We start from the raw sequence: 23,439 nt of genomic DNA on the forward strand, positions 1-23,439 counted from the left end.
CAAACTCATGAACTATTAAAAGAAAAATGTGCCATTACTTGTGGCATGCACCAATATGAACATATTAACAAAATGTATATTGTACAATTTATATATATAGATAGATAGATAGATATATCTATCTATCTATCTATCTATCTATCTATCTATCTATCTATCTATCTATCTATATATATATATATATATATATATATATATATATATATATAATAACATACTATACATATATTTATATATATTATTATTATTATTATATATTTATAAAATCACTTCAAAGCTGTAGCAAAATGACACTTGAATGTTACAGTATAGATTGGAATGGCAGGAGAATAAACCTTACCCTATGTAATGTCATGCAGGCCGTCCTACAGTTTCCATTTAGTGTGGTCAAAGACTAACCCCACAGAGGCAGTGTATACACTCTATCTACAGAAACCTTAACAGTATTGTATCAATGAGAGAACTCTAATGCACTATTGGGTGTTAGCAGGCCTGTTTTTCTTTTCCTGCCAGTCTTTCTCTCTCAGACTCAGTTCTGTGTCTGTGAATGATGCAGGTCCCCAATTTGTGATTTTCTGTGGGTACTTGGGGCCTGAGAACACAAAACAAACAAACATTGAGAAACAGGACTGTTCGGAGGATCTGATCAAACCAAAAGGACTGTTCCCAACAAGTTTGATGTAAAGACATTCACATTAATTTTTTTACAAGACAATTTTATCTAAAGCAACTTTAAATGTGAACAATAAGCATATGCAATTAATCCTGCAAGAAATGTTTTTTAAAATGTTTATATTGTTTACATATTGTTTAAATAACATATAAAACAAGATGATCCTGGACTTCCTAATGAAAAACTGAAATGTTAAAATTAAATTAAATAAAAAAAGGAAGCCCTATAAAAGAGAGAGAGAGAGAGTAGAGTGAAAGAAGGTAACCTGGCTGAATGATCCGGATGAGTCCCTCATGGTGGGCCACCTTGTCCTTCCAGCTCTTTGTATTGTTGGCAGCATCTGCTAGTTTTTTCATCACCTCCTGTTCAGGAAAACAGATACAAAATTACCATCATAAGAAACAACATTGGCTGGACGCAGAGGCGCAAAACCCATATATGCATGGTATGCAATGCATAGGGGCCCCATGTAATGGTGGATGCCAGCGGCTCACTAAAGTTGGTGCAATCTGCCTTCTCAACCCCTCCTCGATAGGAGGGGTTGAGAAGGAAGTTGTTCCTTGTGGTCAAATTGTATTTGTTAGAGCATATTATTTTTGGCGGTTGTTGTTATTAAGTCATGTATTCGGGTCACAGGACAATACCCACGTTCCCAGATTAAGTTAATCTGCAGTGTATTATACTACTCACCTGCATACCTAAAGAATGCCTTTTATTAAATGTGTAGAAGTACTTAACTGAATGCAGTAAATAATCTTGACAGTATGCAAATTACACACAGCTACTGTGACAAGAGAGTCTGTGGCATCAAGGCACCATTTTTTTTAACGTGATATGTCCCAGTACAGGGACACTGTCTAACTACACACTAAATAGTAAGGACTTTCCCATCACCAAGTTAAGAATGTGAATTCTGAGATCTTCTATGATTATTCCACATCTCACCTCATATTGCTCCAGTGCACCCTGCCTGTCAGACTCCAGCTGCTGCAGCTGTTGCATGGCAGCCTGCAGGGCACTCTCCTTAGCCAGCTGTTCTCGTTCCAGTTCCATTTTCTCGGCCTGCGTCTGAGAAATGGTCTGCTGCTGATTCAGGTGTATCTGCTCCAGCTCTCCACGTTTAGTTACCTCCTCCTCCAACAGCCTGCAGCACATAGAGATGCACTTGCTGACATTTAAAAAACCTTTTATTTTTATTTATGGGCTATACATCTTTATAAGACAGGCAGTAAAATGGAGGTCAGGAAAGTTGTTGGAGAGAAGAGAGCCTGCATCTCACAAGAGCATCACATCTCCTGTGTGCACTTGCACTATTAATGTTCCACCACAACACCAATTGTGCATGCATTGTTACAGAAACTAAACATAATTTGTTGATGAAGTAGTAACAATATAGAGTAATTTGTAGTGAAATTACCTTTCAGTTTTTAAATTAATATGTAACCTTAAAAAAAGGTGAGAAGTAAATACACTCACCTAAAGGATTATTAGGAACACCTGTTCAATTTCTCATTAATGCAATTATCTAATCAACCAATCACATGGCAGTTGCTTCAATGCATTTAGGGGTGTGGTCCTGGTCAAGACAATCTCCTGAACTCCAAACTGAATGTCAGAATGGGAAAGAAAGGTGATTTAAGCAGTTTTGAGCGTGGCATGGTTGTTGGTGCCAGTTGGGCCGGTCTGAGTATTTCACAATCTGCTCAGTTACTGGGATTTTCACACACAACCATTTCTAGGGTTTACAAAGAATGGTGTGAAAAGTGAAAAACATCCAGTATGCGGCAGTCCTGTGGGCGAAAATGCCTTGTTGATGCTAGAAGTCAGAGGAGAATGGGCCGACTGATTCAAGCTGATAGAAGAGCAACTTTGCTTGAAATAACCACTCGTTACAACCGAGGTATGCAGCAAAGCATTTGTGAAGCCACAACACGCACAACCTTGAGGCGGATGGGCTACAACAGCAGAAGACCCCACCGGGTACCACTCATCTCCACTACAAATAGGAAAAAGAGGCTACAATTTGCAAGAGCTCACCAAAATTGGACAGTTGAAGACTGGAAAAATGTTGCCTGGTCTGATGAGTCTCGATTTCTGTTGAGACATTCAGATGGTAGAGTCAGAATTTGGCGTAAACAGAATGAGAACATGGATCCATCATGCCTTGTTACCACTGTGCAGGCTGGTGGTGGTGGTGTAATGGTGTGGGGGATGTTTTCTTGGCACACTTTAGGCCCCTTAGTGCCAATTGGGCATCGTTTAAATGCCACGGCCTACCTGAGCATTGTTTCTGACCATGTCCATCCCTTTATGGCCACCATGTACCCATCCTCTGATGGCTACTTCCAGCAGGATAATGCACCATGTCACAAAGCTCAAATAATTTCAAATTGGTTTCTTGAACATGACAATGAGTTCACTGTACTAAAATGGCCCCCACAGTCACCAGATCTCAACCCAATAGAGCATCTTTGGGGTGTGGTGGAACGGGAGCTTCGTGCCCTGGAAGTGCATCCCACAAATCTCCATCAACTGCAAGATGCTATCCTATCAATATGGGCCAACATTTCACAAGGCAGTTCTGAAGGCGAAAGGGGGTCAAACACAGTATTAGTATGGTGTTCCTAACAATCCTTTAGGTGAGTGTATGTGGGTAGTTTACATGAAATGCTTTTGGGAAGTTGACATGTCCTGCGGTGTGACATGCTATACTACATCTAAAACTTTTTTGTTCATTCTTTTATAATTATAATGCATAATAATTATAATCCTAATATGAATTGATAAACTACATGGAGTATTTGAACTTATTAAAATGTGTATTTTAAAATAATTAATTTATTGTCACACCACATGAATATTTAAAGCTACATTATGTTAGATTATTTATGTAAGAAAGGAACTAAATTTAATTAATGATCAAGTACACAACAATCTGTCTTCCAAACCATGTATTTGCCTTACCCCGATTCACTATGGTAAGCCTATAATATTTATTTATATTTTAGAGCTGTTGGGATGGATTTGGTGGGAAATTGCATACTTCCGTCATTTGTCCATGTATGTAACTTCATGACCGTAAATAAAGAAAAGATGGTCCAGCTATACAGCATTTGTATATGTGTGGTGATAGGTGTGGTGGTAGTTTGAAGCTGAACGCTTGTAGCCACAACAAATGAATGGCATTGACCATGGATCATTCAACAAGGCAACCCTCTGGGGAATCACCATTTTATAAATAAAGAAACCTCAAACTGAGAAGAATATGCAAGCAAAAAGGGAAAGCGACAGAGCCCGTAATAAAACGCACAACAACATCGGACCGGCTTTTCAGAGGTAGCGACAACACTGAGATCTGAACCCAGTTATGGATTATTTCTTGCCTGAGAGGTAAAATATTTATTGGACAGATAGTTAGCCAGGTAGCCGTCTTAGCGCTGTACTTTGTTAGATAGCGTTAGCCACTCTAAGAGGGCATGTTATTATGGATGGTGGTACTGCAGTGCTTTCAATTTTTTTTTTGAGGAAGGATAATCGGGAAAATAATTACTTTATGCGGGTAACAATGCCAATCTCTAAAGCAGTTAATACCTCTGTTTGACTATCTGATTTGACTTGTAATTGTTATGTCTAATGTCATTGTTGCCTAACTTTTATAACGCTAACTGTTTTAAAACAACAGTAGATGATGTGCTACTTACCTGCTCATAAGACATATTTTTAGGATATCCGTCTTTTTTATCCATCATCTTTACATTTTGTTATTTATTATATTTGTTGAGTTTTGTTGTGACATTTGCTCTGATAAGATGATCACCTGTAACCATGGTCGCACCAGTACTCCTTAAACCATTAGATTCATCCACAAAGAAGAGCAGAGCCAAAGCCCAGGTCATGTAATTACCAATGTTCCTCAGCAAGTAACTTGCTGTTTTATGCTTCAACTGCTAGAGGGCCAAAGGTTACATAGTGTAGCTTTAAAATGAACCAGAGAAATGTTGATCAGTCAAAAACAACACCTAAAATATACACTTAAAATAAGGCACAACATGGTGTATTTGTGATCATTTGATGTTGGACATCAGGGACAAGTTGGATTCTTTGAGCTCATAGGGCTTCTGGGACAGTGTTGTGTGGTGGGAGGGCTTTATATGCTCTATATCCTCATACATTCATATAACTTTTAACCTGAAATCTTAAATTTTAAAAGGTAATGGACATGTTATGCATCGATGACCCATGTACAGACAAGCATTTTATATTTTAAACAGATGTTGGCTTCAACTACAAGACCAAATAAATGAGGGAATTTCACACATTAGTCATCAGTAGTGCACATTGTGTTAGTTTTGTTTGTATATTTGATATGCTGAGCAAGTGATGGGTCAGCACAAACACAGGAAGAGAGTTTGGTTTTGTAGGGTGAGACAGGGAACAGGAACTGCAGACTTGAACTAATTGTCAAAACTCCTCATGTGCTTGTGACAATACTTCCTAGATCACAAGGAAATGGACAGTCATTTGTAGAATGACCTGGTTCCAGGTGTTACATAACCTTACTGTATTCTAAAGGTTTCCTCATGCCTTAACTGTGGTTTATGGTTTAAAGATGCAAAAACCATGTTGCTTTGGATGAAAACAAGGCTGTAAGGAATAGATTTACAGTCTCTACAATGGAATGCCCTCTATAAAAGTCTTAGATCACATCTAAAGGCTAGGGTATATAATTCAGTACTCTGTAAAAAGATAAGAAAGTAAGCAAACTCCAACAGAATAATGTGATAGCGAGTTGAGAGAACACAATGGGGGAACTTGGGTAGGGCAAATTACCTGAGCCTGCTCCACAGTTGATTTGACTCTCAACCACTGGGCCACCAAGCCCCCTTACAACATTATCAACTCTACAATACTGGCTTCATGGGATCTGCCTCCATGCAAACTTTCAACTTTTTGCCCCTCACTCCAAGCTCCTTGCACCTTCACTGGTTCTTTACCCACCTGTGAGACCCACCTCTTTCGGCCTGACCACAACCCCCCATCTCAACTACATTTTTGTTGTGTAATCCTCCCTAGCGATGACACTATCCTTTTGTGCCTCACTCTTCCACCCAGACTATCTATGTCAGCCAACCAGGTGAGGAGAATCCTTGGATAGCTATGCAAAGGCAAGGCTTTGAGGACTTATGAAATAAGCCGCAGAGTGCTGAAGACTCCTAGCAGCCATCCATGCAGGGTTCTTCAGCACCTTTTGACCCCATCAAAGAGTACGATAAAGGTGTCAAAAGTCTGGATAGAAGGAATTCTACATAATTCCGCTGTTAAAAATGGGGTGCCCTCCTTATAATGGAAGACCAGTTGGTCTCACTTCGTAATCATAACGACCTTAGAGAGACTTGATCCAACGCAGTTCGCCTGTAGGCAGGGCTTTGTTAGAGGAGTTTTTTTACTTTGAACATCAGCAAGACCAATGAACTGCCGGATTTTCAGTTCACTAAGGATCTCCTGAAACCTTAATTCAAAGGAAAACACGGAAGTTGTTCTAGCGTTACTTATGGATGTTACTCCCACAAGAAGTAGCGGCAAGGCACACATTTTCTCCTTCAACCTAGTTGCATTCCAGGTTATGCATTTGTGAATAGTCGTTTTGCATCACTCTATACACATTTGTACACTTCAGCAATGTCTCATTGGATTTTGGCTAGTGCTTTTTTTGTGTGTGTGTGTGTGTTAATTTGTACATTTTTGTCTATGTTTAAGTGTACCTGGCCTGTAGCTTTCTGACAGTTTCCTCATCCTGCCTGGCCTGTCTTTCCTCCTCCAGTGCATCCTCTAAGCGGTGGTACATATTCTCCAGCTCACGCACGCGCTGCAGGTACTGCTCTAACTCAGTGGACTTTTGAGCCACCTGTTCTTCCATTTGCAGCCGCACCTAGAACACACATAAAATTGATAAATACAATTAAAATTCCACTGTAATGAAAAGAAATAGTTCACCTAAAACAGAAAATACTCATTTACTTATTTTCATTTTGTTCCAACCCCTTTCAGTTTTCTTTCTTCCATGGAACACAATAGGGAATGTTTTTAAGAATATTCTCTCCGTTCATGGATGAATGAGATTTAAGAGCGGAGGGGGAGGTTTAAAAATAACAACGACTTTAATTTATGGATGTTCCTCACACAAAGCTGTCGTATGGCTTCAGAAGACTTGGAATATCATGCTTGAGTCATATGGACCACATTTATGATACATTTAGGATGCTTTTTGGAGCTTGTCTACCCATTGTCACTGTATGCTTTTGTTGTATGGAAAATCTCCTTGTTTTGTCCCATGGAAGAAGGAAAATATTACAGGTCTGGAACAACAGGAGAGTGAGTAAATGATGACAGAATGTTCATTTTTGAATTAATCTCTTTACAAATGGTTACACACAATTTGGGTTAAGAATTGTGGAAGGATACTAGGAGTCAAACTAAACTATTCAAGCACTAAAATACATTTAAAAATGAAAAAGAAAAGTCAAGATTTGACTCATGGCAGCCCTCTTCAAAGTTCTGCATGTATTTTTCTGAGCATGCGTGTACATGTGTGAGGCAGCGAGAATAAGACTGATGTGTGTGTGACTCTGGCTAGGTGCACATTTGTGTACATGCTTCCACATTTCCAGTTTTAACAGTTGAAAGCAGAACTTCTGATGAAGCATTCTTCCTGTAATATAACAAATATGGAGTTGTTACCTTAATACCTTATTGGTCGGGACACCAATCTTGGGGCAGGACATCAAAAACGCATAACAGCAAGTTGTAAATGCAGAATTGGAAGTCATGTAACAGAATGCTAACCAAAAAGCTACAACCAGCAGCCCTACACAGGCTTGTTGAGCAATCAAATACCATTTTCTCTTTCTCCATTTCCACCCTGTAGATATCCTGCAGCTCGTTCTGTGTCTGCAGACGTCTGCGTTCCTCTTCTGCTGCGTTGGCTGCGGCCTCCTCCAGTTTCTGTGCAACAAAGACACATCACATTAAATATTTATTGCATGTTGTTCAACTCGTTGTTCAACTTGTCTGAAAACGTGAGCCACTGTGAATGAACTTCTCTCATAGCCCTATCATATGCCTTCTGAAGACATAGATGATACATGAGTCTTACAGACTACTTTTATGATACTTTTGGGTCATTTTTAAAGCTTTAAAGTGAGCCACTACATTGCCATTGTATTAAATAGAGGGACAGTGATATTCATTAAAGCATCTCCTGTGTTCTGCATAAGAAAAAAAGTCATATGTGTTTGAAACAACATGAGTGAGTAAAAGTAGTCAGAATATTAATTTTTTGGATAAACTATCCACTGTTTTCCAGAGCAACCAATGGGCGGCACCATGATGATTCTAATTGCCTGTTTTTTGTTTCTGGTCTCCAGACGCGATATAAAAACTACCAAAACGAGCGCTCCAGATGGAGAACGACAAACATTCAAGGTTTTTTTTTTTAGGAGAAAAATTTATTTTCAGGCTCAACTTGTGCTGTCATAACAACTCAAAGTAGTTAATGATATCAATGTTACTAAGCTCAGACATCACACTTCATGACATCTACACACTCAGGTGAGGTACTGTCAATAAAAACAGTTATCTCGACACTGAAGTATCGGCACTATACTTTGTCAACTTTTACAAATGTAATACCATAAACATCATATGATATGCTAAGAATACATAGCGATGCGAGTCCACTGCAACCGGAAATAGAAAACAGTCGAATCGTGGAACACTTCCACGTTCATGAAAAAGCTGGTTTCCTTTTAACTTTTCTTAATTGCAAAGAAAACTTGAAATGGTAATAATGTAATGGCATATCATTTTTAACCAGATTTAGAATTATGAAAGTATGTTATATTTTTTAAATACCACATTGAAGATAACTGTGCCCAAATGTGGGCATTTATTGTCAGTTCCAAAACCAGCCGACAGCCTTGTCAATTGATTATGCACATTTTCTGTTTTGAAAATGTAACTGCATTTTCAAAATCATGAGTGTTCATTTAAATTCAGCAATTTTGTGAACATCTTATTTGCTATGATTAAATTCTTATATATGTATCAGCCCAACCTGCTCTCTAGACATCAGAATCAGCCATTGAAAAACCCAATATTGGTCAACCAAAAGAAGTTAAACCAGTTTTCCTCATTGAATCATAAAACCACAAAACAGATTTTATATTGCAATTATGGGCAGTACCATCTCGATTAGGGACAGTGAAAGTGTAACAAACCCACACCTTTTCAACAAACTTTTCAACAAACAGGGCCTCTTAGCAAACCCATCTCCAAAAAATCAACAACACTACAAAGCCACGACACAGACACAAAATGAACATCCACCACTATTGTAACGCTTTACTATTGTAAAGAAAAAAAAGGATTTAATTGCCCAAACAGCCCAAAGTTGAAAAAAAAAAAAAATCAGTACAATTTCAATTTTACAGCTGTTAACAAATGAATCATATCCTCTGTTAACACAGCTGACCACATTCTCACCCCTAAATCACTTCTATTTAGCTGTGGTCAGATGATCACCCCAATAAATAACGGGTCAGCATTGCAGGTCAGTGTGAGATCCCAGGTGGTCGAGCTGAGTGACAGGGCAGATATTGTTTCAATATAAACTCCTCAGGTTTTGGAACAACCCTCACTAGCTCTCTCCTCAGGCACCCATTGTCCTTCTCTTTATTGGAGGACAGGGGGAGAGGCACTGTCCCATCAATAGTGGACTGTTCTCCATACAGACAACAACTCACATACAACTGGAATGGACAATGAACATTTGTTATTGTATAAAATGGCTGTTCCCAGTTAACACTGTTTGTACTGTTTCAGACTAGTGTTCTATCAGTTTAATGATATATTTTGTTGTGTGTATGTAGTGTTTATCAGATGCTAGGGTTTAAACCTTGGAAAAAGTATATATTTTAATGCATCTGAGCTTCTGTGCTGTTTATAGCTGTAATTATGTTGCTGAATCTTTTAAACCTCATGTGTAAAAAAACATGAATGTCAATTAATTTTCACATACTAAGAATTTCTGATTGGTGTACACATTTTAAAAGTACACTCCTGCCAGTTGTTAATTTAACTTCATTTGTTAAGGTGTATATTTATACAGTGTGCTTTGCTGGGGCCAAATTGACCCCAAACAGAAGCAATATTACTGTTCTAGATAACAATCACATTTCTAAAGGAGTAATGCCTACTTTGTGGTAAAAAAAAGAGGCTTTAAACTATGATAGCATATCGCTACTTATGCTTTTATTAGGCCAGACAAACATTTAAAAAACAATTTGAAGTGAAAATAAGATGCCTTACTTTTTAAAACATTCACAAAGTGAATTTCAACAGAGCATGAGGGTTTAAGACAGCTAGTCATCAAATAATGTCTTTCAGTTATTATTTAATATTTGTACTTAAATTATGTATTTTGGGATTGCTTAAATGAATATTCCATGTTCAATGCAAGTTAAGCTCAGTCGACAGCATGTGTGGCATAATGTTGATCACCACAAAAATGTATTTCAACTCATCCCTCCTTTTCTTAAAAAACAAAAACAAATCTGTGAGACTCTTAAAATGGAAGTGAATAGGAAATATTTTTAGGGTTTAAAGGCAGAAATGTGACGAATATTCCTTTAAATTATTTGTCTACATCTAGTAATTAATGTCCATTGACTCTATACTACACAACATTTGAGTGCATTTTCTTGAAATTAAAAGCTTGTCTTGTTTGGTTAGCCATTGTGCTAAAGTTGTAACATGGTTACAAGATTTAAATCCACTTACTGCTAACAAAACTCATTGGGGATAAGTCTGGCTAAACCCCGATTTAACAATATTAAATCATTCAACCGGAAAAGACAAGCAGGATAACGAGAAATTAGAAGAAAGAAGGATAAGAAGGGTTAAATGTGAAACCACCATTCCTCTAAACACCCAACCCCCCCAACACTCACACACTTACCTCTCTGCCCATTCCACATCTCTCTATTGAGTGTGAAACCATACACAAAAGCTAATCGGGCCTTCACTATCAGTATTGGCCACATAGCATGAAGCAACTTTTGTAGAAAGGTTTCTGTAGAGGTCATGAATAGGGAGGGCGGTACTTGAAAGCAAAGCTTAGGGTTTCAGTCAAATTAAAATTCTTGAATAGCCAAGAGAGATGACAAAGAACCACCATTCAGGGTTCCTGGGGAAACATTGTCACATGAATGGTAAGTGTGGCAACAGACAGTTCCTGTTTCACTTATCAGGATGTTAAAATGCAAAGCACAGAGGGATATGTTTATAGGGTTGTTGACATTATTTTCACTATACACAGATTTTAATTTGAGTTTTTTCACAACCAAAAGTCTGCTTTAGCAGTCAAAACCCCCTGTATTGTTTATACAATACAAGCAAAGTTGTGAAACATCAGTATAAGAGTTTAAGTCACAAGGTACCAGTCAAAAGTTTAAACACTTTTTCCATTCTTCTATTTGTGTTATTTCATAGTTTTGATAACTTTACTATTATTCTAAAATGAAAAAAACGAATTGGCCCGGTTTCTAGGGAGGGTAGAGTCACATGGGTAACCTCCTCTTGGTCACGATTAGTGGTTCTTGCTCTCAACGGAGCGCGTGGTAAATTGTGCGTGGATCGCGGAGAATAGCATGAGCCTCCACATGCTCTGAGTCTCTACGTGTCATGCACAGTGAGCCACGTGATAAGATTGACTCTCTCAGAAGCGGAGGCAACAGACTTGTCCTCCGCCACCAGGATTGAGGTGAGTACCGGTAACTGCGCCAACTTGAGGACCTACTAAGTAGTGGGAATTTGGAATTCCAAATTGGGGAGAAAATTGGATAAAAATAATAAATAAAACATAAAAAGAAAGTTAAAGGGCAGAGAAAAAGCATGGACATGTTTATTCAAGTTGATAGAAAAACAGTGAGTGTAGAAGGTCAGGTGTTGTTGTTGAACATTACAGACCTTCCGCAAGGCCTCCAGCTCTCTCTGTTTGTTCTCATTGGCTGTCTGCAGTTCTCTCATCCTTAGCTCAAGTTCTGCCTGCTCAGCCTGTTGTTTTTGTTGCAACTCTCGACGTTTCTGTCGTGCCTCGTGGTGTGGAGCCGGACGCCCAACCTTCAGCAATGTGATACACGTCTGAATAGCTGAGGGCATGAAGGACAGAAATTATACATTTATGTAACTATTCAACAAAATGTACTAACATACAGAGTCTGCTAATTGTGAACAGCTGTATAGGAGAATTGCATCATATATAGGGAGTTGTAACTAGCTGTCACAAAGAGTTGTCAAGGGTTTTATTTCAGTATCTATAAAGTTAGGACAAGGGTATTTTGCAGAAATGTCAAGTTGAGGCAGGTTATCAAATTTTTGTTGGAGCAAGTTGTCACAATTGATTAATTACAATATCTATTGGCCAAAACAATGGTTTGATATTTTTGTATGTTACCTCTCACATTTGAATTTTTTTTTCTTTCTTTTTTTACTACTTAAATTTGTATGAAAAGCCTATAATAAACTATATAAAAGTAGGCTCCAATTATGACAGCTTACTCCATATAGTGATACCAGGCCCTGGACATAAGTGTATTCAAATTTTTTTTCTGGGCAATAACCATTGACATGGACATGACTTTAGAGGAAATCAAATATAAATCTACCCTGAGAAACACTCACTGGATTTCAAACTGTGACAACTAGGCCCTGCTCTCCCCAATATGTTTTTTGTTTTGTTTAGTTTTTTTGCTGTAAAGTCCACATCCGAGTGAATTATTTAATGAGTCATCCCACCTTGAATCCACTCTTGTTTTTTCTTCTTATCCGAGACACTGATCTCATAGCTTTTGTCAGAACACTTGATGTAGAAAAGGCACTTTTTACCCTCCTTATCTGGTAATGACTACAGAGGAATGCATAATGTCAGCACCATAGGAGGAAAAGGAAACGTGATTAAGCATGATAATGTATACAAATTAAGTCACCAATAGAATTGCAGACACATTTAGTGTCACTTTCAATAAATATGTTATTAAGCAATATTTGCAATGCTGTAATACTGTTAAAAATGATGCTTGAGGAAAATAATTAATTGAGCTCTTGCCTCAACACAACAGTTTCCATCCAGTAGTATGTCCCCTTTCTTTTCTGTAAGATCTTCACTGACATAGTATGAAATTGAGCTGGGTTTCAAAAGGAACCATCGTTCTGTCCAGTTCTTCCTTTTGTGGCCCTTTTTCATCATGTAACCCTAAATGGGTCAAAGAAACAGATCACAGTCAAATACATTTTATATAAAATTATTCAAGCAGTGTAACTGGTCAAGGATTGTATAAAAAGGAAAAAGTATCATTAATCCTTGTGTTGTGTTTGTTTAGTGCTAACATTTTGTGTTCCTGGTCAAAAATGACCAGCCCACTAAGCTTGTTTAAACTTGAATAAACTTACTTTTTAGTAATTATGAGGTTACTCATTATTTGAACATATTTAAAAAACATATATTTTTTTATTGATAGGATTAATTGAACTGAGTTTATAAAGTGCCAGTGGGGGCACCCCCTGCAGAAAATAAATAAATAAATAATAATAATTGTATAACAAATGAATAACCACTTGCTTGATCTGAACAAAATGTGTCATTTTAAAGCTTATAATCTGGACTTTACAATGCATACAGCTGATCCTATCAATTCTTAAATAATGCTTTTTAATATGTTGACAAATAAGAACTGTTTCATTCTCATCATTTGCAAATTTATCACAACAGTTATATTCAGAGTTTGTAAAACCATAAAAAAGATGAGACGTGTAATATATTGTTGTAAAAGTCTCAGTTAGTAGAATAAAATGAGCAAATTTGTTTCACTCAGAGACCAAACTGCAGTGAGTATTAGTGTATGAAATTCCCATTGACACATAAATATACTAAAAGGAGTGGCTTTTTGTCACCTTTTTCCTGAAACACACATATAGGCAGTGCCATATCATAACTTACAACAGACTATCTTGATTCAAATGAGCCCAAACACAACACATAAGTAGATCTTGAAATATTCTTCAGAGTGTGCATGGAAAGACGATGCACAAAAGGGCGCCCAACATACATTGTGCGTATGTGTGTGTACGCACACATCCAGTTATGTGCTCATCTAAAGGATTGGGATCCTCCTGAAGACTTAATATTTCTGTATTTTGTAATCCCCTATAGACTGTCATGACCATATATCTTTTTCTATCGTACTAATGGTTGTAATTTTTCTCAATAATTTATGAAACAAACATTATTACAAAGATTACATTTTGAAGAACTTGGCACTTGCGTTCTGAACTAATTTGCCATTTATCCAGGCACATTGAAGACAGTACCATTGATAGAGCCAATAAACAGAAACAACTGTCAGTCCCTTGCCTCAAATTATCCATGAGTCAAATTATCTAGTGTCAAAAATGTCTGGATCATCCATACTGACTCAAACTGTTTGTTTTTTTCCTGAGGTATAAATCACATTTAGAATAATTTCCCTGTTTGTAGTCATTAACACTAAAAATGTATTCAACACCAAGTCAGCATTACATTCTGTTTAAGTATCAGTTTCCTACAATTTAGTTAATCTGTACCTGTTCCTGTCTGTAAGTGCACAACTGGCCTTGGCACCAATCTCTCTCTCTCTCTCTCTCTCTCTTTCACTCTCTCATTCATGCCAGTGTGCTTTATTCATACAACCCTCAGACCTACTTCTGAGTATGAGGAAATTTAATTTTAATAGTTTAGCAGGTTTTGTGACAACTGACACAGTGAGACACTGATGATACGAAACCACATTTTTACCATTCTTTCAAAGAAGACAATTATCAATCTGTCATTATTGCAAAATAAACCCTAAAAGGGTGATCAGGATCTTGTATCACCCTTAAGAGGTTTATTTTGTGATTAATGATTGACAGACTATGTTAAAACCACTTATTACTAGGCAACTTAGCAAATAAATAAAATATACATGAAATTGTTATTTGAATAAAAAAAAATTATAATAAATATATATATATATATATATATATATATATATATATATATATATAATATGAGAGTAAAGAGACTGAGAAGTGATGTGAGAGACTACATTTTTAAGTGCCAGTGGTGCCAGAACCACACATTTAGCCTACATCTGAATTGAACTTTGGCTGACATGAAAATATGTGCCCTTCTGGCGCACACATTAATAAGAGTAAAGCTTGAGAAATGAATGAATAGAAATGACTAACCCAAATGAAGTATTACTTTCATGCCATTGATAGACAATAATGATCATACTGAAGACTTGCACTGGTACTCAATAGGTTAGACTTCACAACTAAATCAAAAGTAACACTAATCTCACCCAGGGAACTAAAAAAAAAAAACATGTCATAACATAAAACGAAATAATTAACATTAAATGGAACTTGAACAAATGCAAAAGTCTGATCGGTCCATCTAACCACTGATCTACAAAAGCCCTGGACCATGAATGAAATGAAAGTGGATGAGAGTGCTGACAAGCAGTTACTGCCATTCTATGTTGTTTGTAGACGCATGTAGAAACATAAGGAGATGTTTCGTTATACACAAGTCTAGATGTTTATGCAAGTAGTTAGAACATACATGATATTAATTTTGTGACCGTATAGTATACCATATAATGTTAGCACAATGTTAGCAAACTAATCAAATAAAATAACAATGTTTTACATTCTATTTGGGTTTCGTGTTATTCTTCTTTCAAGAGGAAAATTCACAGTAAGACAACATTTATTTAGAAGATATCAAAGTCATAAAGTCAGCAGCATTAGACAAAGTAGGAAAATGAACAAATATTGCTTTGTATCCTATTATTGAGGATGAGGAAATAACTACAACCCTTACCTCGACTCACACAATATTAAATGGAATATAATGATTTAAAAATGGTTAAAAACACAGGGAATATTGTGCTGGCACAATGTGCTTCAACATTGTTGAATGCAGACACAAACAATAAAACGATTGTCAAACTATTTAAGACACCTAAAAAGGAGGAAACCATTCATAAGAACATACAGTTGAACCAATACAGCGTTCCAGTAATATCCAAAACCGATGGCCGCTGCTTCATCAAGGGTATGTATGAACTGGGAATATTATGACAAGCACATAGCCAGTCTCTCTCTCTGTGCCAGTGGCATGGAAGCAGATTTGAATCCCTTAGTTTTTATCTCTTACACAGTTCAAATGTTGATACATTCAAACTTTTAAGGAAATGGTTTTTGACTAATACATATGTTTATTAATAACTAGTGACTAGTTACTGATTTTTACAATCTTGGAAGCTGGTCTGGTATAAAGTGGCTATATTGACTGCAGAATGTTGTTGTGATAATATCAAAACCAGCCAAGTTTTTGGCCCCCCATTACAGAAAATGGTTCCAGCACTGGTGTTTAGTGGTCATTATACAAAAATTAAAAACACAAATATTTAATTACCAAATGCTGCAGTTAACCAATAAGAATCAAGTATTCCAGAGAGCAATTTAGTAAATATTATTCTGGCGCAATGCTCTTCTTACCTGTTTGAGTACATCCAGAATAAGTTCCTGGAACACTTCATTGATGCCCATGGAGAGGGTCTGGTGGTCCATGCCCTTACTAAAGTGACCCATGCCCACCAGTTCAATCACCTCCCACACACTCAAGCATTGCTGCTTGCTGCTCAGCTGACTCTTGTATTCTTCAAACTTTTCTTCAATCCAGATGCCGCCCATGGCTTCTGTTAGCTTCCGAAGGAAGTACTCTATCTTAGGGAGACATCATGAACACATAACTATGAGATAGCCGGTCAGTTTTTGAAGCAGCCAGAGTATTTAACTAAACTGATTAGCATAGTGATTTTAAACAAAAAACATATGAAAAGCTGTCCTTTTTCCAGGGATGTCGGTATTGCATTTGAACTCTGCAGGCTTAGATTTGATGATATAATTTACTTGGCCCACTAGCCAAGTTCAGTTTGGTACATTCAAATAGTGTGTGTAACCGCTGGAAGAATATATTGATGTCACTAATAAAAGTACAATGATGCTGACATAGTTCCCTCTCAATTGAACAAAAGGATATCACAACAAAAAAATTAATCCTAATGAGTTATAAACAACAGAGCATGCAGATAACTTCCTTTTTGTAGCATTGATCATAAAAAGGATGAGAGAACTTGGGATATAAAACAGAAGTACCAGAGAATGAAAATAAACTTTTTAGAGTTTAGATTTAGTGCCATGGTAGATTAGAAATAGGAACTGTATAGTTAATGAGTTACAAACTTTTGAAGGTGTAAATCCTTGCTATGTGACTCATAGGCATCACTTTAACATTTGTCTACCAGTTTGTCTTGTTGCTGTCTAATTAACTAAACTGAAGTACTGTTGTCCTTCTCACCTCTTCTGTGACCATGACCAAGGGATATTTTTCCTCAGACAGGAAGTTGAAAATGCACCAGATCTTAAAAGCATCATCATCTGAGATAAGTATGTGATTTCTGTTGAGGTTTTTTCTTGCACACAAAGTCCAGCACATCCTGTTAAAGTCGATTCTGTCAAAGTTGTCCTGGACCTGCAGGAGAAATGTCCTGATGAGATCTTGAGATATTTAGAAATGTAAATGTAATGGGGAGATGTCAAAAAACAACGGTATACATGAAGTATTAGGAAATTTCAGCTCTGATTAGACTAGATTTACAAATAAAAATGAACAGTGTCCTGAATGTCATTTACAAGAGCAGAGAAGGGTGAAACCTATTCAAGGCACACACACACAATACAGCAAATAAGCCATGTTATTCCCCCAGTACTTAAACTAGAGTTTCCATGGATACCTTTGGAAAGTTCTGGACACAGTTTTGCATCCAAAGCCCATCTGACTAATGCTGAACACACTGTTGGGAAACTACAGAACATTTTGGCATAGATGCAAATCATACCTAATGTAAAATAAATCTCTAACTACATCAAACAAACCTGGTTAAACACACAATTAATTATGTAGCACAATGTTTTTTGGACAGAATGAGCCTACATAATCCCAGGAAGCTAGTATAAAAAAAATCTGGGAAACCCCTGGAAACACTCCATGTAACTCATTTTAGCTTTTGGCTGTAAATAAAAGTGATTTAGTGTGTTCAAAGCACATTTTCATAAGGATGTGTTTCTTACAGTAATTACATAATCGGAACCCTAATAAATAAAATAAGGCCACTAAACATTAAAAGGACTGTCTGAAAAAATCTATTTAGTTAAAAATATCATACTATTATTATTATTACTATATTACTACAACCTCCACAGATTTGTGCAGAATTAAAACATCACTTATAACGTACTAAACATCCTCTGACCAATGCATTTATTTCACATTAAATATTTCAGTCCCACTTTATATTAGATTTCTTTAACTACTATGCACTTACATTAAATTACATATGTGAGAAAGTTTGGTTCTTTGGGGCAATGAGTCGTCATGAGACAATGAAGCAGTTCAGGCAAGTCTTTTTATTTTCTGCCTTCAGCATCTTGTATTGTTTGGCTGCTTTATCAAAACACTCAATTCACGTAGCTTCTTCACCACACTAAGTAACAAAAACATTTTAATACACTCAGTACACACCAACACTGTGCTCTCGTGTCACTCTCTCCCGCAGACAAACACATGGCCACGCGGTTAGGGCTACAAAGAAATTAAATGCAGGTACTTTAAATGCAAGTATAATGCAACAACATATATGTACATAAGAAGTACATTGTATCGAATGCTTAAGTACATAGTAGTTAAAGACACCTAAAGTGGGTCCAATATTACAGCTAATTTCATAATGCTTTTAGATACCAATAAAAGTGTAGTACTCTCAAATACTTTTAATACATTATACCATGATTACATCAATTCAGTCTGCAGATTACATCTGTGCCTACTAATGAAATACTAATTTAAGGGCATGTCCACACTAATACGTTTCTTTGAAAATGCATTGATTTCACAACGTTTACGCCATTCAGCCACACTAGAACAGCATTTTCCTAGACCAAATATGGAAACAAATTTTCAGAAATGCTCTCTATCACTTCATATTTTGGAAAACAATGACGTTAGAAAGCTGTAAATGGTTTACTGTGGATTAGGCCTAAAACTATTGTAGACTAAGATGTGTTTGATTTCCTATCATTTCTGAGTTTAAATCCTAATGAAGGTTCCTGTAACTTAACTGGTGCCAAGCTTGATTCCCAGGGAACACACTAACTGATCAAATGTAAACCTTGAATACACTGTATGACACTTTGGATAAAAGCGTCTGTCAAATACATAAATACAAATGTAATCTCACTTGTAACAGACTCATTAATAGCAAACCTAGAATGACCCATCACAGCCTTACACTATTTATAACCCTTTGTGTGGTGGAGTAATGTTTAAAACAAAGAGACCAGACAACTCCCATGAAATACTGGAACAGTAGTCCACAGACGCATGCATGGACAGCATTCTTAAATTGCTCTGGTGTAAGAATGTTTGTTTTGAAATGGCAGCTTCTTTTTGCAAGTACGCATGCCAGATTTCATCCCTCGCTCACACACACACACTTCCCAACGTGCCCTAGCTTTTTCTGGGAGACTCACAATAGAGGCCTTGTGGAGACCTGAGTAGCCAGTGAAGCCTCTGTTCTTCTCCAGATGAAGCTGTTCATTTGTATTCAATGAAGCTTGGGCTCCATCACATTCATAAATAGACTATCACACCGCTGAATAACTTCTTTATGGTTTCTCTAATGGTGAATGGTCGTGAGGACGAGAGTCTAAAGTTTTATGGTAGGAAATGTTTGGGACTGCTAGTGCATAGTGCAATCAGATCGATAACTATAGTGGCTTGACACCTATTATTTAATGTCCCTAATATCAAACTGCATATTGTGAACTAGAAGTTCATATAATAAAAAAGTGACTTATTTCAATAAAACAAAAGAAGTCATAAGTACCAGTTGACTGTAAATTATTACCTTTTTTTAAACAGCTAATTGGCAAATAAATATATGGACATTAAACACTGATTTATATACAGTATATTATAAATATTGGTTTAAATATTTAGTTATTTTATTACGTGAGAACAAAGAAATGGTGGAGTGATGCAAGATAAGTCATTTTGAAAGCACCAGAGAATAACCACACAACCTATGTGAAGTAGAAGTGGTTCATACCACACCAGCCAGTTTTAATAGCATCAGTCTATTTTGATAGTGTTTGTGAAGCGGGCTTTTTCTATACAGAACATTTTATAGACAATGCATTCCTGGACTCAAGAAAGCAGAAAGAGTGAGAAAGAGATCTTGGTGTATAATTCTGCCCCACATTATGATTCTTATATATATTTACTCATTTTTCAAAGGGTAAAGACTAATGCTGATTCAGATGGTATATTTATTATATTCATAATTTTATTCTTAAACTAAATAGACAATAAGTATCCATAAGAACAAATGTTTTCACATTAAAGAAAGTTTTGAGTTATGTAAGGACACTGCAAGTATGTCATCAAGACTGCTGTTAGTGGACTTTGTCAGACAGAAGCCAATGAATATGGCTGTTTTTGCTTGTGTATGTGCACGTGGCTGTGAATAAAAAACAAGAAAACGGTCTGTAAAGCAGTTTTCTCCCACTGACTGTAACTTGTTACTTGGCAGTGAGTCAAAATGGAAGGCAGGGATAGAGGAAAGGCGGGTCTCTCTCTGTACAGTAGGGTGGAGTGAGCATTTGGTCAGTCATACAACCATAAAATTAGAAGCAAAACTGTGACTAAGGGAAGTTGACAATTTGTGGCTAGTGTGTTAGACCAGGGGTTTTCAAACTTTTTGATACCAAGGACACCCAAACACGATGATCCCCTTTGCGAGGGACCCCTTTTCAAAAATGTATAGCTTTATATTTTAGATATAAATTCCCATTTATACTGTGTGAGAAAAAAGTACGCATTATATTATAAAGACAATGAGTGGCTTGCAAAATTAAATAACTGGCTGTTATTTTGTAATAAAGGGAATTAAGAAAAAATAAAAGAAATTATTAAAATAAAATAAAATATTTAAAATCTGGAAAATATTACTTTGTATTAAGTTGAGCGCATATCTTTTTTATACCCACAGTTAGAGTAATAATAGATGTACAAACCTGAAGAAATGTGTTTTTAAGTGAATTGAAATACATTTATACTCTTTAAAAAGTAGAATGAAAGAATAACATTGTTAAATTTGGTATTTTCTTATTTTCAATATAAAATAAGCATAGGGTAAAATCTGAGGCATTACAATTAAAATCACAGTTGCTCAGGCTGTTGGCTAAAACTAAATAGCACCAATAAACATTTTCTACAACAAATATATTTTTCCTAGACACATCACAGACAGTTACACTGCTTTGTGGTACACTGTGAAATACACTACTGGTCAATAGTTTTGAAACACTTGCCTGAAATGTTTCTCATGATCTTAAAAATATTTTTATCTGAAGGCGTATGCTTAAATGTTTGAAATTAGTTTTGTAGACAAAAATATAATTGTGTCACCATATTAATTTATTTCATTATAAAAAAAAATTATAAAAAAAAAAGGTTTTGGAAATTGATGAACAAATAATAAAGCGCTAATAAGTGCCCAACATAGATGGGAACTCCTTCAATACTGTTTAAAAAGCATCACAGGGTACCTCATGAAGTTGGTTGAGAAAATGTCAAGAGTACATGTCTGCAAAACCAAGGCAAATAGTGAATACTTTGAAGATACTAAAATATAACACTGTTTTGTTTAGTCACAACATAATTCCCATAGTTCCATTTATGTTATTCCATAGTTTTAATTACTTTACTATTATTAAAGTTAGTTAGTGTTTCAAAACTTTTAAACCGGTAGTGTATATATACATCTTCCCCCTCTATTTCCTTTTGCACAAGAAAATTAGAAATTTCTTTTTCCATGTTGCTTTCAACATAATTTCTACCCAACAACAAAACAAAAATGAATAAAAATACTTATGAATTCTCATGCTCAGAGGCCTTTCATTACCTTGTTTAACCTTTATTTTAAGTAGATCTTAATAAAACCATTTGTTTTAGTCAAATAAGTGTTTGGGCTTGGTGCCACAAGGATGACAAATAGTGTGCTTTCACGATAGAAAATAAACACCCATAAAGCTTTAGAAGAATTTAAGATAGCTTTCTTGCTTGCTCAGAACAAGTGATCTTCTATAATGAATACAGCCCTAAAATTTAGTGGACATTATTTGACTGTGCCTGTATTAATATCTTTCTTTTTTTTTCATTGAGAAAGACAAAATGAATATCCAAAAAATGTCCACATGGGAAATGCCAACAAATTTTGCCTTTATTTCACTCAAGGATGACTGTGACTACAGTCCTCGCATGTTTGTGCCGACTGAATGTCATGATTTGACAATAACAAAAACCTCACCTTGTCCAGAATAAACCGGTTCAGGTAGGGCATGTATCCCTGATTGGAAACAGGACCTTCATCATCATCTCTAAAGTGTACCTCCAGAGCTACAGGATCATGAGGGATCTTCATCACAGTGCAGAGATTATGGGAAAGCACCTGAAACACAACACTGAGTTTAACACCAAAATAATGCAGAATTATATATATATATATATATATATATATTATACATACACACACACACACACACACACACACACACACACACACACACACACACACACACACATACATATATATATAGTTGCATTCATTTTGTGTATTCAGATGTGATGCAACAGAATCACGTCGTCTCCACTATCTCCAATGTACTCTTAACATAATCAGTAGGTGGATAATGAAACAAAACTCTTCCATGCAGTTTCACACGTTTACTTCGCTCCTTTATTTCTAAGCATCCAAAACGATACATAATTAAATATACTGTATCAGTTCCCTTTAAAAAAAACAACCGAATTTATAAAAGGAAGTGCATGCATAGAGTCAATGTTTTGAGGAGAGTTCAGAGAATAACGTCTCACTAAGAATTAGATTTAAAAAAAAAAAATTTAATAGAGGTTTAAATGTTCATTCTGCATTTATAACGAATAAATCAACCGTAACACAACAACACCCGTTGCTCACCCATATTGCACGTTATAACACGTAGCCTACACATGCGGCTTTTCCAAGTCTACATCATAAAAGTTGTTCAGTTGCAAAAAGAAAAAAAATCTCTGTGACAAGCACTCTCACGACGAGAAAACTTCACGTTTACGGCATGTGTGAATCACTCCTGCGCTAGCCCATTGAAGCGATTATTACATTCCGGAGTCCATTCTTAAAAAACAAAAAAAAAAACAAGACAAAAACAAACCTTCAACTGTGACTTCGACACTTTCCCACTTTTATCCACATCCAGGGCTGTGAATGCGTGCCATATTGCCTTGAGGAGTTCGTCCCTTAGTCCCATTTTCAGAAGTAGTGTCTCCGGACTGCTGACTGACTCGTCGCACTTAATGTGAAATATTTTCTCATGAGGGTTTAACAATAGAGTAGTCACATGACGTCAGACCTCAAACTACCAGAACTCGAGCCTATGAAGGACTAGGCAGGAGTTTATGACATCTGAATACCGTTAACAATATTAATACACAAATAGCGCGG

The 23,439-nt window shown here is 36.4% G+C and overlaps 1 protein-coding gene and 1 long non-coding RNA gene across 2 annotated transcripts in view; one reads left to right on the forward strand and one right to left on the reverse strand.

The window, feature by feature from the left end:
• Positions 1-11,679, forward strand: part of LOC127623418 (uncharacterized) — a 70,979-nt gene extending 59,300 nt beyond the window's left edge. Inside the window, exons 2-3 of the long non-coding RNA XR_007968054.1 lie at positions 6,431-6,545; positions 7,599-11,679. This is a non-coding gene — a long non-coding RNA (uncharacterized LOC127623418). The remainder of the gene's footprint in view (positions 1-6,430; positions 6,546-7,598) is intronic.
• LOC127623409 (switch-associated protein 70-like) lies at positions 249-23,280 on the reverse strand. The gene is made up of 12 exons (XM_052097870.1): positions 23,150-23,280; positions 22,249-22,389; positions 17,178-17,351; positions 16,316-16,543; positions 12,837-12,983; positions 12,527-12,635; positions 11,699-11,880; positions 7,568-7,675; positions 6,436-6,602; positions 1,619-1,817; positions 939-1,035; positions 249-592 (listed from the first exon to the last, which is right to left on the reverse strand). The coding sequence occupies exons 1-12, from the start codon at positions 23,243-23,245 to the stop codon at positions 474-476; spliced, it is 1,767 nt and encodes a 588-aa protein (XP_051953830.1). The 5' UTR covers positions 23,246-23,280; the 3' UTR covers positions 249-473.
• Between the last annotated feature and the right edge of the window lie 159 nt (positions 23,281-23,439).

The sequence above is a fragment of the Xyrauchen texanus genome, chromosome 29 (genome assembly GCF_025860055.1).
Source record: "Xyrauchen texanus isolate HMW12.3.18 chromosome 29, RBS_HiC_50CHRs, whole genome shotgun sequence".
In the NCBI taxonomy this organism is placed as follows: Eukaryota; Metazoa; Chordata; class Actinopteri; order Cypriniformes; family Catostomidae; genus Xyrauchen; species Xyrauchen texanus.